Source organism: Neoarius graeffei, chromosome 24, assembly GCF_027579695.1.
Source record: "Neoarius graeffei isolate fNeoGra1 chromosome 24, fNeoGra1.pri, whole genome shotgun sequence".
NCBI classification, from domain to species: Eukaryota; Metazoa; Chordata; class Actinopteri; order Siluriformes; family Ariidae; genus Neoarius; species Neoarius graeffei.
The window spans coordinates 41,736,553-41,753,969 of NC_083592.1; the positions used below are offsets into that span (position 1 = coordinate 41,736,553).

Here is a 17,417-nt window from a genome sequence, read left to right on the forward strand (position 1 = left end):
CCCGGGTTCACTGGTTGTCCTTCCTTGGACCACGTTTGGTCGATACTAGCCACTGCATACCGGGAACACCCCACAAGATGTGCCACTTTGGAGATGCTCCGACCCAGTCATCTAGCCATCACAATTTGGCCCTTGTCAAAGTCGCTCAGATCCTTACACTTGCCCATTTTTTCTGCTTCCAACACATCAACTTCAAGAACTGACTGTTCTCTTGCTACCTAATGCTTGTATACATATCTCATTATTCTCTGTATATATGCTGTCTGAAGCTGGGACACTATACACACTGTCCATGTTTGTTCTTACATCTTGTAACAGCCATACACTTTTAAAACGCATCCTTACACTTGCGCCACTCACTTTGCATTTCTCTTCTTGTCATCACGGGCTAAAGTGTCAACATAGCCTTGAAGGTATTTCTTAAGTTCATCAAAAGTGCCGACAGTTTGCGTGAATGTTCTGGGAAGAGAATAATAAAAGGTATTAGTGAACAAATTCAACCTACACGTTAATAAGAGGTAAAAAGGCTGTGTGTTCTTACTCCCTGTCAATGACGAGGCATTCAACACCATCCTCATCTGCTATGATATTAGCTGACCTGACGTCATCACTGCAAAATAGAGCAAATTACGTCATGTCTGTAATTCTAACACAACCCAAGGGCTGTTTGAAATCTCATTCTGGCTTCACTGGAAGGAAGAATCACCTTAATTAATCATTAATCATGAATGTAAACTGCTATTATCAGCGAGTACCTGAAAGTATCTTATGTGCGGCATAAGATTATGAAGAAAAAAGTGTTACCTGATGAGTGCCTTTTCTCCAAAGTAATCACCTTTCTGTAAAGTATTGATGACCTGGGGCTCCTTGTGATCCTTAGTGCTTTGGGTCACTTTAATCTGAGCAGGATCACATAAATACAGTATGACATATGGAGAACATATTGTTTAGTCCATAATTTACGGTAATTCATAAAACATAAGTGATTAATCGTGATCCATTAATACTAATTAATGATTTGCAGTTGAAAACTGTTCCACCATTATATGGCCACATCCATGCGTGGGCTGAAAACCGTCTAGAAAGCTAGAGATCATAGCTGGAGATCATAAGCGTTCTTTCATTTTGAATCCAACTGCTCAAAACATTGTCACAACACAAAAAACAGTGATCATGCAGTTATTAACCAATGCCTGTGATTGTATATCAAATTTACTCCAAAGTCACTGTTCTGAACTTCCGGGTCTTTCCTCTCAATCCATGATTAGACAGACAATTCCTCTTGTAAAGTGATCCACAGCTGACCCTCTTGACCTAATAGGCAGCTTTTTGGTGGCTAACACTAATGGGCTTATTCCCAACACGACGTCTTGGACAGGGTGGCGACAGCCTGACGAGAAGCATCATTTCCGGCACTTAAAACACTCAGAAAAAAACATCTGTCCTCGCCATTGCAGTCGGTGTTGCAGCTATGGTGGGGGCCCGCTGGGGGATCCATGACCGGGTAGCTCATGATAAACAGTTCCTGTTACTTCCCAAAGGAGACCTCTGTCTCTTAACCCCTGTAGTGTCAGGTTACTGATTTATCTCAACATGCTCTACCTCCCACAGAAATGGACACACATTTCCTCTACAGCCCCAATGTAGTGGTGTTGAGGGAAAGTGACCATAGAGAAAACCATCTTAGGGGTCCTTTTTGGGTAAAAATCCAGATTTCAGCGAGATACACTACCATTCAAAAGTTTGGGGTCACCCAGACAATTTTGTGTTTTCCATGAAAAGTCACACTTTTATTTACCACCATAAGTTGTAAAACGAATAGAAAATATAGTCAAGAGATTTTTCTGGCCATTTTGAGCATTTAATCGACCCCACAAATGTGATGCTCCAGAAACTCAATCTGCTCAAAGGAAGGTCAGTTTTATAGCTTCTCTAAAGAGCAAAACTGTTTTCAGCTGTGCTAACATGATTGTACAAGGGTTTTCTAATCATCCATTAGCCTTCTGAGGCAATGAGCAAACACATTGTACCATTAGAACACTGGAGTGAGAGTTGCTGGAAATGGGCCTCTATACACCTATGGAGATATTGCACCAAAAACCAGACATTTGCAGCTAGAATAGTCATTTACCACATTAGCAATGTATAGAGTGGATTTCTGATTAGTTTAAAGTGATCTTCATTGAAAAGAACAGTGCTTTTCTTTCAAAAATAAGGACATTTCAAAGTGACCCCAAACTTTTGAACGGTAGTGTAGTTTAATATTTAAGGAGACGGACTAAAACATTGGGATTGGCTAAAGATTTTTCCTAAAATACAGGTTAAAACTAGTTCTAGCAAGGTGGAGATTATGCACAAACTGCTAACATCTGATAATGCAGAATCTTGAATTAAATCCATTATGTGTGCAGTGATGCTTTTACCTTTCCATTGGCAATGATATAGAACGTGTTCCCTTCCTCTCCCTCCCGGATGACATAGTCGCCTTTGTCATAATACTCCTAATGAGGAAGTACAAAGGAGATCTTATTTAGCTATTGATTTCCTGTTGAGTCAGTCTTGTTGTGTTCCTGTAGAGATATTCTCAAAGGAGTATACAGGAAGGCTGCAATCTTTCACTCAGAGGTACACAATGAAATTATGTAGAATAAAAATACGTAAGCTAAAATTGTGTGGATATAATCAAATGCACCTATGGTTGACATCTCAGCATGTGCAGAGTGAAATGAGGTTCATGGCTGTTGGCTGGCATTCATTATACAATTTTTCTCTTAATATCACTTGTCATTAGTAAGCAAAGTACTGTATATACTTTGACAATCAGCAGTTGAAACATACAATTTATTCAAACTGAGTAATCCAGTAATTTCTTTATTTTCAGAGCTAAATTCCTGTTTTTCAGAGACAACCCTGAAACCGTCCCTTTAAAGAGGCAATGTGTAAGAATTGGCCATCAATTCATACTCCATGTTCCAAACAAATGCAGGGCAGTATATCACCAGAAAGTTGGGGTGTCCACCCAATCATAAGAAATAAGGAAATGCATAGTCCCTCCTCTCCATTAGCCCCAAATGCACCACCACTCTCATCGAATTATCACTCACTGAATATAACGTAAAGCTATTTTTTAGCTGATCCACTACTGGGTTCATCCAATTTAACTTTACGGTAATAAATTATTAAAAAAGCCAACTACTAACTAACAGCAGGGCAAGAATATGCAAAATTCAGTCAAACTGCTGAATCTCTGAGAGCTGGTCAAGATAACACCGCTATCTTATTACCTTGACTTGTGCCGTCAGTCAATAGCGTATGTTATAATTTGCTTAGCTCAGGTTTTAGCAAGAAAACAGCCACAGCAATTCATGAGAATGCTACAACTCACGACATGATAGGTATGTAACTTTTTGTATTAATAATGCAACTGATCAAACCCATGGCCTATGACTGAATCATATCATCATATAGTCACATAATCATATAGCTGAGTGTAGTGCTGTAGTCAAGATCATCAAAACCAAGACCAAGTCATGACCAAGACCAAAGCGTATCAAGAACAAGACAAGACCAAGACTTTGAAGGGTTGAGGCCGAGTCAAGACCAGGACCAGACCAGTGTGTGTGAAGGGGGAAGGATGACGGCTGTTAACAGGAAGAAAAATTTCAAATTAGCAATGAGTCATGTTATTGGTCACATTTGAAGCAAGAAATTTTACATCCAATCACAGTAACGATGTGAACAAATAAATCAGACAATGTAGTGAAATCCCCACAGCTGTGGTCTTGACTGGTCTTGAAATAAAATCCCAAGTCCTCTATGTCTGAAACTGAGACAAGGCCGAGTAAAAATGCAGTCGATTCTGAGACGAGACCAAGACCTTCAAAAAGTGGTCTTGAGACCAAGACCGGTCTCGAGTAAAACAACACTAGCTGAGTGTTTTTTAAAAGTTTTGTATTTTGTTTGATTTAATAATTGGGCCAAAAAGAGGAGTGTCTGTCACCTTCCCTTTGCCAGTATGACACTGTGCTCTCGCAGTTTACCAGCTTGTGACTGGCATTAGCAGATCTTGTACCCAACCACTGCAAAACTGTTCATGAGCGCCTAGGGATTTGTAACTTTTAAACTTATGGAAGGTATATGCATTCAGTCCAAAAACAAGATAGTTTACAATGTCTGGGTATGTGATTACAGACGGATGGTCTGTAATCCAGACTTTGGTTGTTGTTTTGTGCTTTGATTGTACAAATACTGTTACTTGGCATTGCGATTCAGTTTCTCCTCATAGAGTCCCTTTTTTTCTTTTTTCCCTTCTCCAAAAATACAACATGCTGTTACAAAAACATCCTTCGTTTTCAGCGGTCTGTTAAAAGATAGCTGAGAGACTAATGTATATGTAGCTGGCAGTGATTTCTGCGTACAGCGACATCATGGGCATTCTTATTCTCCTCTCGTGGTGGACTGAGGGAAGACTGGATCCACAATGACTCACTATCGCCTCTTGATGTACAAAGTGGTATTACATGATGAATGGTCCATCCTGTCTCGAGCCTAGCTGGTTAGCATGCTAACTTCAGAAGATACATACAAGGGTAAGTCAAAAAGTTCTAAGACAAATTGAAAAAAAAAATCTTTATTTATGAAAACAACAAAGCTATTTCTCTACATATACTCCATTTAAGTCTAAACACTTCTGCAAGCGGTGTTTCCATCAGAGAATTCCATCCAGTATCTGTAGCCACTTATCCTGTTCTATAGGGTCGCAGGAAAGCTGGAGCCTATCCCAGCTGACTATGGCCAAGAGGCGGGGTACACCCTGGACAAGTCGCCAGGCTGACACAGAGACAAACAACCATTCAGACTCACAATCTACAGCCTAACCTGCATGTCTTTGGACTGCGGGGGAAACCGGAGCACCTGGAGGAAACCCACGCGGACACGGGGAGAACATGCAAACTCCACACAGAAAGGCCCTCACTGGCCACTGGGCTCGAACCCAGGACCTTCTTGCTGTAAGGCGACAGTGCTAACCACTACACCACCGTGCCGCCCTCGGAGAATTCCTTCTTTGTAGAATTCTGGGGGTTGTCTTTCACACCTTTAGAAATTATAACATCTGTCTTAGAACTTTTTGACTTACCCTCGTAGACATCTTTGACATAACATCAAAACTGTTATCTCTTCACCTACTGTTGATAATTTTAGTTTGTTTTTTTGAATGTTTTAAACTAAAATTCTTACACATTGCCCCTTTAAACAGAGGGATATTCTTATGAATTACCACTGTAGATAACACTGCAGATAACTAATTATGTGATTAGTTGAAACATGAGTTCAGACTGTGATTAGTTAGAGACATGACCCAAAATGACCTGTAATAGAGATAATCGAAACGATATTAACAATTATAACTCAGCTTAACCAATTTTACCATCCATCACTATCTTATTGACAATCCTTGGAATAGAGAAAATGACTATTCTTATCATACAGATAAAAGGAACCAGACAGACAGATGTGAGTTCTTCAAGTCAGACATGTTCAAATCCCTTTGTTTCACCAGAAAGAACATTCGATTTGATCAGTCACAGCTATCTTCTATCATCAGTTTGTGGCTCAGACTTTTCCCACTTCGAAGACTTTCCTGGAGATAAAGGAGACAGCTTCCAGACAGGGATCTCTGTGTTTCACTTTATATGATTCTGCATAAATAGCTTATCTGTAAAGGGATTAAATTGCTGACAATATTTAGCTGCTGTTGTTAGTAAGTGGTTTGTATTTGGAGGTTGCTAGTATCTCATTTATTTATCTTCAGAAACAGCTTTATGCTGGTCACCATCGTGGTGAATCCTGTCCAAGGAATGCTGGGCATGAGGTGGGAATACAGTTAGGTCCATATATATTTGGACACTGATACAAATTTTGTTTTTTTACCTGTTTACTGAAACATATTCAAGTTATAGTTATATAATAGACATGGACATAAAGTCCAGACTTTCAGCTTTCATTTGAGGGTATCCACATTAAAATTGGATGAAGGGTTTAGGAGTTTCAGCTCCTTAACATGTGCCACCCTGTTTTTAAAGGGACCAAAAGTAATTGGACAATTGACTTAAAGGCTATTTCATGGGCAGGTGTGGGCAATTCCTTCGTTACGGCATTCTCAATTAAACAGATAAAAGGCCTGGAGTTGATTTGAGGTGTGGTGCTTGCATTTGGAAGATTTTGCTGTGAAGAAAACATGCGGTCAAAGGAGCTCTCCATGCAGGTGAAACAAGCCATCCTTAAGCTGCGAAAACAGAAAAAACCCATCCAAGAAATTGCTACAATATTAGGAGTGGCAAAATCTACAGTTTGGTACATCCTGAGAAAGAAAGAAAGAAAGAAAGAAAGAAAGAAAGAAAGAAAGAAAGAAAGAAAGAAAGAAAGAAAGAAAGAAAGAAAGAAAGAAAGAAAGAAAGAAAGAAAGAAAGAAAGAAAGAAAGAAAGAAAGAAAGAAAGAAAGAAAGAAAGAAAGAAAGAAAGAAAGAAAGAAAGAAAGAAAGAAAGAAAGAAAGAAAGAAAGAAAGAAAGAAAGAAAGAAAGAACTGGTGAACTCATCAATGCAAAAAGACCTGGATGCCTACAGAAGACAACAGTGGTGGATGATTGCAGAATAATTTCCATGGTGAAGAGAAACCCCTTCACAACAGCCAACCAAGTGAACAACACTCTCCAGGAGGTAGGCGTATCAATATCCAAACCTACCATAAAGAGAAGACTGCATGAAAGTAAATACAGAGGGTTCACTGCACAGTGCAAGCCACTCATAAGCCTCAAGAATAAAAAGGCTAGATTGGACTTTGCTAAAAAACATCTAAAAAAGCCAGCACAGTTCTGGAAGAATGAAACCAAGATCAACCTCTACCAGAATGATGGACAGAAAAAAGTATGGTGAAGGCGTGGTACAGCTCATGATCCAAAGCATACCACATCATCTGTAAAACACGGTGGAGGCAGTGTGATGGCTTGGGCATGCATGGCTGCCAGTGGCACTGGGTCACTCGTGTTTATTGATGATGTGACACAGGACAGAAGCAGCCGGATGAATTCTGAGGTATTCAGAGACATGCTGTGTGCTCAAATCCAGCCAAACTGATTGGTCGGCGTTTCATAATACAGATGGATAATGACCCAAAACATAAAGCCAAAGCAACCCAGGAGTTTATTAAAGCAAAGAAGTGGAATATTCTTGAATGGCCAAGTCAGTCACCTGATCTCAACCCAATTGAGCAGCATTTCACTTGTTAAAGACTAAACTTCAGACAGAAAGGCCCACAAACAAACAGCAACTGAAAACCGCTGCAGTAAAGGCCTGGCAGAGCATTAAAAAGGAGGAAACACAGCGTCTGGTGATGTCCATGAGTTCAAGACTTCAGGCAGTCATTGCCAACAAAGGGTTTTCAACCAAGTATTAGAAATGAACATTTTATTTACAATTATTTAATTTGTCCAATTACTTTTGAGCCCCTGAAATGAAGGGATTGTGTTTAAAAAATGCTTTAGTTCCTCACATTTTTATGCAATCATTTTGTTCAACCCACTGAATTAAAGCTGAAAGTCTGAACTTCAACTGCATCTGAATTGTTTTGTTCAAAATTCATTGTGGTAATGTACAGAACCAAAATTAGAAAAATGTTGTCGCTGTCCAAATATTTATGGACCTAACTGTACATCCTGGAGGCTAGTCCATCATAGGGCACAAACTACACACACACACACACTCATTCATACCTTAATCAAATTTCAGATCATAAAATGAATGAATTGATAGTATTAAAGCTTTATGCCAGTATTAAAGCATCTTTCATCAAACATTTAAATCATAAAAGTACCTAATGGTTAATATTACAAACTATATAATAATAATTACAATACAATACATCCATCCATTATCTGTAGCCACTTATCCTGTTCTACAGGGTCACAGGAAAGCTGGAGCCTATCCCAGCTGACTATGGGTGAGAGGCGGGGTACACCCTGGACAAGTCACCAAGTTATCGCAGGGCTGACACATAGAGACAAACAACCATTCACACTCACAGTCAATTTAGAGCCACCAATTAGCCTAGCCTGCATGTCTTTGGACTGCGGGGGAAACCGGAGCACCTGGAGGAAACCCACGCGGACACGGGGAGAACATGCAAACTCCACACAGAAAGGCCCTTGCCGGCCGCTGGGCTCGAACCCAGAACCTTCTTGCTGTGAGGCGACAGCGCTAACCACTACACCACTGTGCCGTCCTTGATGCAATACAATAATTACAATAATATAATATTACAAACTATCATATTTTATGGTTAAAATTACAAAGCATCTTTCATCAAACACTTAAATAATAAAAGTATCTAATGGTTAATATTACAAACTACTAAACGTGAACATTCTGGCTTAAACACTCAGCTGCATAAGTGATTCAAGACCTTTTAAAAAAATTGTACTTAAATCTCGTTTTCCGTAACTGACTGAAAATAAAATGCTGCCTACAAATAGATTTCCTGTCAGGAAGCTGCCTGGTGTGATGAGTCTGAAGTGGACACTGATCACATCCCTGGCAGCGAGTTGTTAAAAGGAACATTATTCCAGGACAATAAATGTATGTTTACACTCCGACATTCACACTAAATTACATCAGCATTACCTAATACATGTTGGTCTCTCTCAGTCAGAGGTGCATATCTCTGAAGTGAACCTGGACAGCTTCCAAGCTATACGTCAGCGCCGATCGTGATTAATATTGCTTGCATATTTGTGGTGAACATTAGAGACCAGTTATAGTCTCTTGTAAGTCAGAAAGCCAGTTTGAGTCATTCTCTCAAGAGTGTGATTCCTATCAATTTATTCATGATCCATCCACGTGTCCTCCTGGCTCGGCTCTACGGTCATTTCATCCAAAAAAGCCCCGGACCTCTTTATACCAGGAATGGTGAAACATTTGTCCAATCCAAGCCTCTCTCACCACATTCCTTTCCTCACTGTTTCATGATAGAGCTCCATATTAGATGCATTTCGCAGTACGAAACATCTGCAACACTATTGAGTTACATTGCTTCCCATCCCTTTGGGAAGGAATATAATCAAGTCCATCAGAATGATTAAATAACAAAATTCTCCCATTCGAACCCGGAGACACGTGATCAAGAGGAATGTCCTTGAAGTATTTTCAGAAGGTGGGGAACATGAATGGGGTTATTTGACACAAAGCTGACAAAGCCCACACTCTTTTAGAAAGGTTCTCTTTGGCCCCCTCAGAGAGACTTGAAATAAATCTATCAGCAGCCCGGATCAGCTGTCCAACAGATCGTTAACAAAGCACAGACTGTGCCACATTTCTACCCTTAACCTTCAAATCAGAAACACTTAACGCGGCCCAAGTTAAATAATTATGGCAACAATATGTCAAATAATTATGATAACAATCTACCGGCCCAGGAGATGACAGACGTAATGCCTACACTCTCCAACACAAAGGTCATTGATGGGAGGTGCAAGGATTTATTTGTGTTCAGGAGAATATCAAGAATAGAGATAAGATCTTTACTTACCACCTCCAGGCAATCGACAATCTTAGTCAGCTTGTCTTCTGGAAGATTGGCCAAAAGTGAAACACTGGAATTAAAAAAAGAAAAAAAAAAAAAGAAATAAATGAAAAGGAACTAAACATATTTAAAACAGGATACAGATCTTTCTTTTTAAAGGTATGTGGTAACAGTTATAATAAGGATAATACGCAACAGTTGTGTTTGTTCTTAAATTACATTCAAATTAGATCCAAAATACAGTCATGTTTTCGATTTAAATTGTGTATTTAGAGTCAAAGAGAGGCAGTACGGTGGTGTAGTGGTTTCTTGTAGTGGTTTCAGGACCTTCTCGCCTCACAGCAAGAAGGTCCTGGGTTCGAGCCCAGCAGCCGGCGAGAGCTTTTCTGTGTGGAGTTTGCATGTTCTCCCCGTGTCCACGTGGGTTTCCTCCGGGTGCTCCGGTTTCCCCCACAGTCCAAAGACATACAGGTTAGGTTAACTGGTGACTCTAAATTGACCGTAGGTGTGAATGTGAGTGTGAATGGTTGTTTGTCTCTGCGATAACCTGGCGACTTGTCCAGGGTGTACCCCGCCTCTTGCCCGTAGTCAGCTGGGATAGGCTCCAGCTTGCCTGCGACCCTGTAGAACAGGATAAAGCGGCTACAGATAATGGATGGATGGAGTCAAAGAGATTGTTTCAAGCCTAATTTAACATCTCCAGACTCATCAGTATAGCACAGACAGTCAAATATTCACGGTTAACTTTTATTGCTTGTTTCATTAGTCATATGTAATGAAACAAGTAATTAAGCTTCTCTGTACTCTTTTGTGTACTTAATGTATTGTGCTTCACTTGTACTTTAAACATGTGCTGTTATTAGAAAATAATATATAAGGTGAAACCAAGGGCTGATTCACCACCCGGAAGTTGATTCTTTCCCAATAACGGCATGTACCAAAGTGCTGTATTCCTCTTATACCACAGCAATTTGTCAATGCTTACATTTTTCATTTATTAAAGGAGGCATATCAGACGCTCGCTGGCCGTGCTGTGAAAACCGTTCATGCAGACGCTCATCTAAGTTTCCAAACCTGTTATTGCTTAACTCAGTGGTTCCCAAACTTTTTCTGCTGGGCCCCCCTTTGGTAGATAAGAACATTTTTGGGCCCCCTCAGACAAAAAGAGAAAAAAAAAAGATAAACAGGACACACATACACATATTTTGTTTTCAGACTCCATTGCAGTTTATTAATACAAACCTCAACCTTTTTTGAACAAATAAAAGTAAACTGCCATAAACTACAGGTTGCAATATAATTATTTTAAGTATAACTGTTTTCAAGCACCTTAACTGTGTAACAGGTTTCTTTTTTTAATATTCAACATTGTTATCAATGCAGTTTTCAAACATTGCCTCTCTGCAAAAATGGGTTTTAAAACATGACCAACTCCCTGAGAAGAAAAAAACAAAAACCTAAAGATTTGTTGTGCAAAAATGACACCTTTAATCCTCGCATCTTTTCAGTGACTGGTGTGGGCCTGCTTCATGCTGCAGATCTTCTCAAATCTGGGTTGCAGTTTTGAGATTGGGGCGGCACGGTGGTGTAGTGGTTAGCGCTGTCGCCTCACAGCAAGAAGGTCCTGGGTTCGAGCCCCGGGGTCGGCGAGGGCCTTTCTGTGCGGAGTTTGCATGTTCTCCCTGTGTCCGCGTGGGTTTCCTCCGGGTGCTCCGGTTTCCCCCACAGTCCAAAGACATGCAGGTTAGGTTAACTGGTGACTCTAAATTGACCGTAGGTGTGAATGTGAGTGTGAATGGTTGTCTGTGTCTATGTGTCAGCCCTGTGATGACCTGGCGACTTGTCCAGGGTGTACCCCGCCTTTCGCCCGTAGTCAGCTGGGATAGGCTCCAGCTTGCCTGCGACCCTGTAGAGGGATAAAGTGGCTAGAGATAATGAGATGAGATGAGTTTTGAGATTGCCACTCTGAGTTCATTTTCAATGTCCAGCTTTGATCTGTATTTTGTCTTGATTGAGGCCACAGCAGAAAAACCTCTCTCACATAGGTAGGATGTGGCAAAAGGAAGAAGTATGGCCAGGGCTCTCTTACCTCGCAGTGGGTAATCTTTCTCCACTCCAATCCAAAATGCAGCCAGTGTCTTTGACTGAAACTGCAGCCTCATTGTCGAATCAGAGGTGACATCAATGAACTGTCCCTCCTCTGACGTGCTGGAGTCGGCAGGTGGTGTTGCACTGAAGGGGTCACGGATCCAGTCATATTCTTTGGGATCCTGCATCAGGAAATATTTCTGGAAATGGTTCTGAAGGGCAGAGATGTGTGCTTTCATGCATGGGATCGCTGTGTTCTGCAGTTTGTTGTCTTCAATGAAGGATTTCAGGTTCTCAAATGAGTCCACATTTCCAACCTTCACTCGCTGCAGCCACATCTCAAGTTTTCTGGTGAATGATGTGATTTTATCTGCCAGATGTGGGAGGTGTGTATTTGTGCCCTGCAACTGCAAATTCACTTCACTGAGTTTCAGAAACATGTCACTGAGGTATGCAAGTTTCATGAGGAACTTGTTACAGTAAAATTTGTGGGCAAGATCATTGCCCTCTTCCTTCAAAAAGATGCGGATTTCATCTGGCAGTTCAAAGACCCTGGACAGCACCTTCCCACGTGACAGCCATCGGGACTCGCTGTGTGGTCGGAGCCCATTTCCTCGCACAGTGCCGAAAAAATCCGGGCTTTGACAGGTCGTGTTTTGATGTAGTTGACGGTGGCAATGACGTCGGTCATTATATCATTCAGCTCAGGACTCAGCTGTTTAGATGCCGGTGCTTCGCGGTGTATCATGCAGTGCGTCCACTGCACATCGGGGGAGACGCGCTTGATGAGCGCTTGCAGCCCTGCCCGTTTCCCAGCCATAGTCTGCGCCCCGTCAGTGCAGATCCCCACACAGTCCTCCCATTTCAGGTTGGCCTCTTTCAAGTAAGAGTCAATGATTTTAAACAGTTCTTCTGCTGTGGCTCTGCCAGTAACTTTTTTGCAGAAAAGCAATTCCTCCCTCATGTCATCTCCATCTATGAATCTGACGTAAGTAATTAATAAACAGTCTTTGTTACTGTCAGTGGCTTCATCCATCTGAAGAGAAAAGCCACTGTCACGCACTTTGTCATTAAGCTGCTCCTCTATGTCTTTTGACATGTCATAAATGCGCCTGCCGATGGTGTTGTTGGACAGACGAATAGCCCTTAGTTTGCTGGCTGCAGTGTCATCAAGCATAGTTGATACCATGTCCATACCACAGGGAAGTACTAATTCCTCCGCTATTGTGTGCAGCTTTTTACACTGTGCCACTCGGTAGGCAACTTTATATGAGACGAGTTGAGCATTTGCCGGCACGGATGCAGCTTTAGTAAATAGAGACTGTTGAGCACGGCAGTTTACGAGTTTGTGTCTGAAAAACTCAACTGGCTTGTCTTTGTGCTCTGGATGTTTTGTCTCCAAGTGGCGTCTTAGCTTGTTCGGCTTCAAGCTGTCACAAGCTAGCACTTTAAGACAGACAACACACTGCGGTCTCGCCTCATTACCCACCGTTGTACAGGTGAAGCCAAAGACAAGATATGTGTCGTCATATTTTCTTGTCTTTGCCTTGGAATGAACTTGCTTTGGAAGCACATTTGGCGATGCTTCATCCTCTGATTTGCGTTTACGTGGGAGCCCCGCGCCCCCCGCCAAAAACTTCGCCATGTTATGCTAGCAGTGTAATTTATTGATTGATTGATTCATTCATTCATTCCATCCGCGCCCCCCCCGCAATGGCTCTGTGCCCCCCCTGGGGGGTGCGCCTCCCACTTTGGGAACCACTGGGCTAACTGGTGGCTCTAAATTGACCGTAGGTGTGAATGTGAGTGTGAATGGTTGTTTGTCTCTGTGTCGGCCCTGTGATGACCTGGCGACTTGTCCAGGGTGCACCCCGCCTTTCGCCCGTAGTCAGCTGGGATAGGCTCCAGCTTGCCTGCGACCCCGTAGGACAGGATAAAGCGGCTAGAGATAATGGATGGATGGAGTCAAAGAGATTGTATCAAGCCTAATTTAGCATCTCCAGACTCATCAGTATAGCACAGACAGTCAAATATTCACGGTTAACTTTTATTGCTTGTTTCATTAGTCATATGTAATGAAACAAGTAATTAAGCTTCTCTGTACTCTTTTGTGTACTTAATGTATTGTGCTTCACTTGAACTTTAAACATGTGCTGTTATTAGAAAATAATATATAAGGTGAAACCAAGGGCTGATTCACCACCCGGAAGTTGATTCTTTCCCAATAACGGCATGTACCAAAGTGCTGTATTCCTCTTATACCACAGCAATTTGTCAATGCTTACATTTTTCATTTATTAAACGGAGGCATATCAGACGCTCGCTGGCCGTGCTGTGAAAACTGTTCATGCAGACGCTCATCTAAGTTTCCAAACCTGTTATTGCTTAACTCTTGAATATTTTATATCGTGAATACTATCATTAAAAAGCTTATAATCTCTGCTTCCCAAAGAAATTTATCTCGTTAAGATCTGTTCAGTAGTTTGGGAGTAACAGCAGGTTGAAGTTGGTACAACAGAGTGCACTCTCTGCTCGCGTGACTTTTCTTTTTGAGTCACGGGAAAGTGGTCAGGATCTCTTTCTTCTGATCGGTTTTCGACTGGATTACTTGTGAATATCAATCAGGTAACTTTTATAGGGATGTTCTCTCGCTCTCACTGTTTCTGATGAAGTATTCAGCAAAATTTTCCGTCAGCTAGTTTTGATGTTATGCTTCACGGGAGACTTTGAAGTGAGTTTTCATAGCTTTACCTACTTTTTTTTTTAAATCAAACTGATTCATGTAAACAAATAACTATTTTAGAATATAACTGTAGTTGTTTTGATGAAAAAATATTGAGATCTTAGTGATCGGAATGATATTTTAAAAAACTAGAAGTCAGAAACGCGAGTGCCAATTTCAACTCAATTAACTGGAATTGTTTATTGGATGTGGACCGCACAGTTTTTTCGAGGTTAGCCTTGAAAGCTGTGAATATTATCATTTATATTCTTTAATATAAACACTAGTAGGCCCTACTTTTGAGAAATACAAAGCCCTACAGAGCACAAAAAAGTGTATTAGAAATAATGTTTTATTACTTTTTTATTGAGTGTACCGATTTAACATTTTTATCTAATTAGCATAATTAATACTAATTAAATACTAATTTGTATCATCTGTTTTTACTCATTTTTCAAACTTTGTATTCGGTATACAACCATCTATGTGCCTGCCAATTTCCATGTAAATATCTTGAAAAATAGAAAAGTTATGAAGAAAAAACATTTGATCTCATTGGTTAATGAAGCCTATTTTGGACCATGTGATCCTCATACAGAATATTATAGCAGTTTTCTAAAAATTAAGCCATTTTTTCAATCTTTGATTTGTAATATCTCAAGAACGGATAAACCTATTTTTAATTCTGCAAAAAAGTATGTTGTTCTGCATTCAATTCTGAAATCAATGAGACCGGTTTCAAGCAATTTCGATTGAATTAGAATTTTCATCTGACATGCCTAATTAAAGACTGACACTTTGTTCATTCTATCCGTTTATAGTTACATTTAATGTTGTGTAATGTCAGCTAAACAACACAGTTCATATTATTATTTATAGCAGATATAAACAGTCATTTCTTCACCAACTTCTCTCATTTTAGGGCGGCACGGTGGCGTAGTGGTTAGCGCTGTCGCCTCACAGCAAGAAGGTCCTGGGTTCGAGCCCCGGGGCCGGCGAGGGCCTTTCTGTGCGGAGTTTGCATGTTCTCCCCGTGTCCGCGTGGGTTTCCTCCGGGTGCTCCGGTTTCCCCCACAGTCCAAAGACATGCAGGTTAGGTTAACTGGTGACTCTAAATTGAGCGTAGGTGTGAATGAGAGTGTGAGTGGTTGTCTGTGTCTATGTGTCAGCCCTGTGATGACCTGGCGACTTGTCCAGGGTGTACCCCGCCTTTCGCCCGTAGTCAGCTGGGATAGGCTCCAGCTTGCCTGCGACCCTGTAGAAGGATAAAGCGGCTAGAGACAATGAGATGAGAATGAGACTTCTCTCATTTTACACTCTTCAATCAATCAATCAATCAATCAATCAATCAAATTTTATTTATATAGCCCTTTACAATAACCAAAAGGTACCCAAAGTGCTTTACATCAAAGCCATAAAACAGAACACCAAAACACATAAAAACACAGGTTTTAACTGCGGAAGGTGCCACCGTGCTACAGATTACCAAAAGCCTTTCAGAAGTGCATGAAATAAAACAGACGAAACGAAGCACCCCTCAAAAACAAGACTCCCCTAGTCAGGATTGCATGCCAATCTAAAAAAGTAGGTCTTCAACTTTGATTTAAAAAGGCCGGGATCAATAGTGGTGCGAATGTCGGGGGGCAGATTGTTCCACAGTCTGGGAGCAGCTACAGCAAAAGAACGATCATCCCACTGTTTATATCTCGACCTTGGAACTTCTAACAGAAGCTGACCTGAAGAACGCAGGGCCCTACCATGATCACGAATAGTTAAAATCTCAGACAAGTAAGAGGGAGCCAGGCCATTGATGGCATTAAAAACAAACAGAAGTTTAAAATCAATTCTAAAACAGACTGGAAGCCAATGGAGTGACGACAACACAGGAGTAATGTGTTCACGTCTAGACGTGCTTGTTAAAAAAATCGGGCCGCAGCGTTCTGTACAAGTTGAAGACGTAAAATTGAAGACTGGCTGAGGCCAACATACAGGGCATTACAACTTTTAACTCTTGAAGTTAATAAGACAAAAAAAGAAAAACACAGCTTGTCATGCTACTGAGAAGTTGTTCGACTCTCTGTCCTAAAGATTCTCCTGTGTCAGAAAACCTAAAGTTACAGCTTTAGCTCTGATCTTTACGAACCCTGACCTTCCAAAAAATGCTAAATAAACATCTCCTTGCAGAAAACTTCATATCAACAATTACACCTGTTGTTATTTCTTTATGTGGCGTATCTGCTATACAGGTCCGAGTGTAAGATGTTAGTGTAGAAATATCGATGGATTAAAATAAGCTTATTTAAGTCAGAGCTGCTGACAGAGCTGCTGTGACAGAAAATTAATTAAAACCTTTCTGGCCAATCAGATTTAGGAATTTAACAATTCTGTGGTATATAGACTTCATTTAATATAACGTGTAAACATTAACAATTTCAAGAAGCAATTGAAAACCTTCTTATTTAAATCAGCTTATGCTTCTTACTGTAGATTCTGAATTGTTTATTGAAAATTAATGATTTCTTAATGTATTTTTATTCTGTAGTGATTTTAGACTTAGAGTACAATTATTGTTTGTTTGTATTTTTTAATTGTAAAGCACTAGAGTGTACATACAGTGGTGCTTGAAAGTTTGTGAACCCTTTAGAATTTTCTACATTTCTGCATAAATATGACCAAAAACATAATCAGATTTTCACACAAGTCCTAAAAGTAGATAAAGAGAACCCAGTTAAACAAATGAGGCAAAAATATTATTCCTGGTCATTTATTTATTGAGGAAAATGATCCAATATTACATATCTGTGAGTGGCAAAAGTATGTGAACCTTTGCTTTCAGTCTCTGATGTGACCCCCTTGTGCAGCAATAACTGCAACTAAACGTTTCCGGTAACTGTTGATCAGTCCTGCACACTGGCTTGGAGGAATTTTAGCCCATTCCTCCGTACAGAACAGCTTCAACTCTGGGATGTTGGTGGGTTTCCTCACATGAACTGCTCGCTTCAGGTCCTTCCACAACATTTCCATTGGATTAA

General features: G+C 40.6%; 1 protein-coding gene across 2 annotated transcripts in view; it reads right to left on the minus strand.

Annotated features, from left to right (window-relative positions):
• Nucleotides 1-17,417, minus strand: part of prkg2 (protein kinase cGMP-dependent 2) — a 63,555-nt gene that overhangs the window by 22,861 nt on the left and 23,277 nt on the right. For both annotated transcript variants that reach the window (XM_060906662.1, XM_060906661.1), the window contains 5 exons: nt 9,582-9,645; nt 2,424-2,501; nt 805-899; nt 542-610; nt 361-459 (listed from right to left, as the gene is read on the minus strand). In XM_060906662.1, the coding sequence (XP_060762645.1) occupies nt 361-459; nt 542-610; nt 805-899; nt 2,424-2,501; nt 9,582-9,645 (405 nt within the window). The remainder of the gene's footprint in view (nt 1-360; nt 460-541; nt 611-804; nt 900-2,423; nt 2,502-9,581; nt 9,646-17,417) is intronic.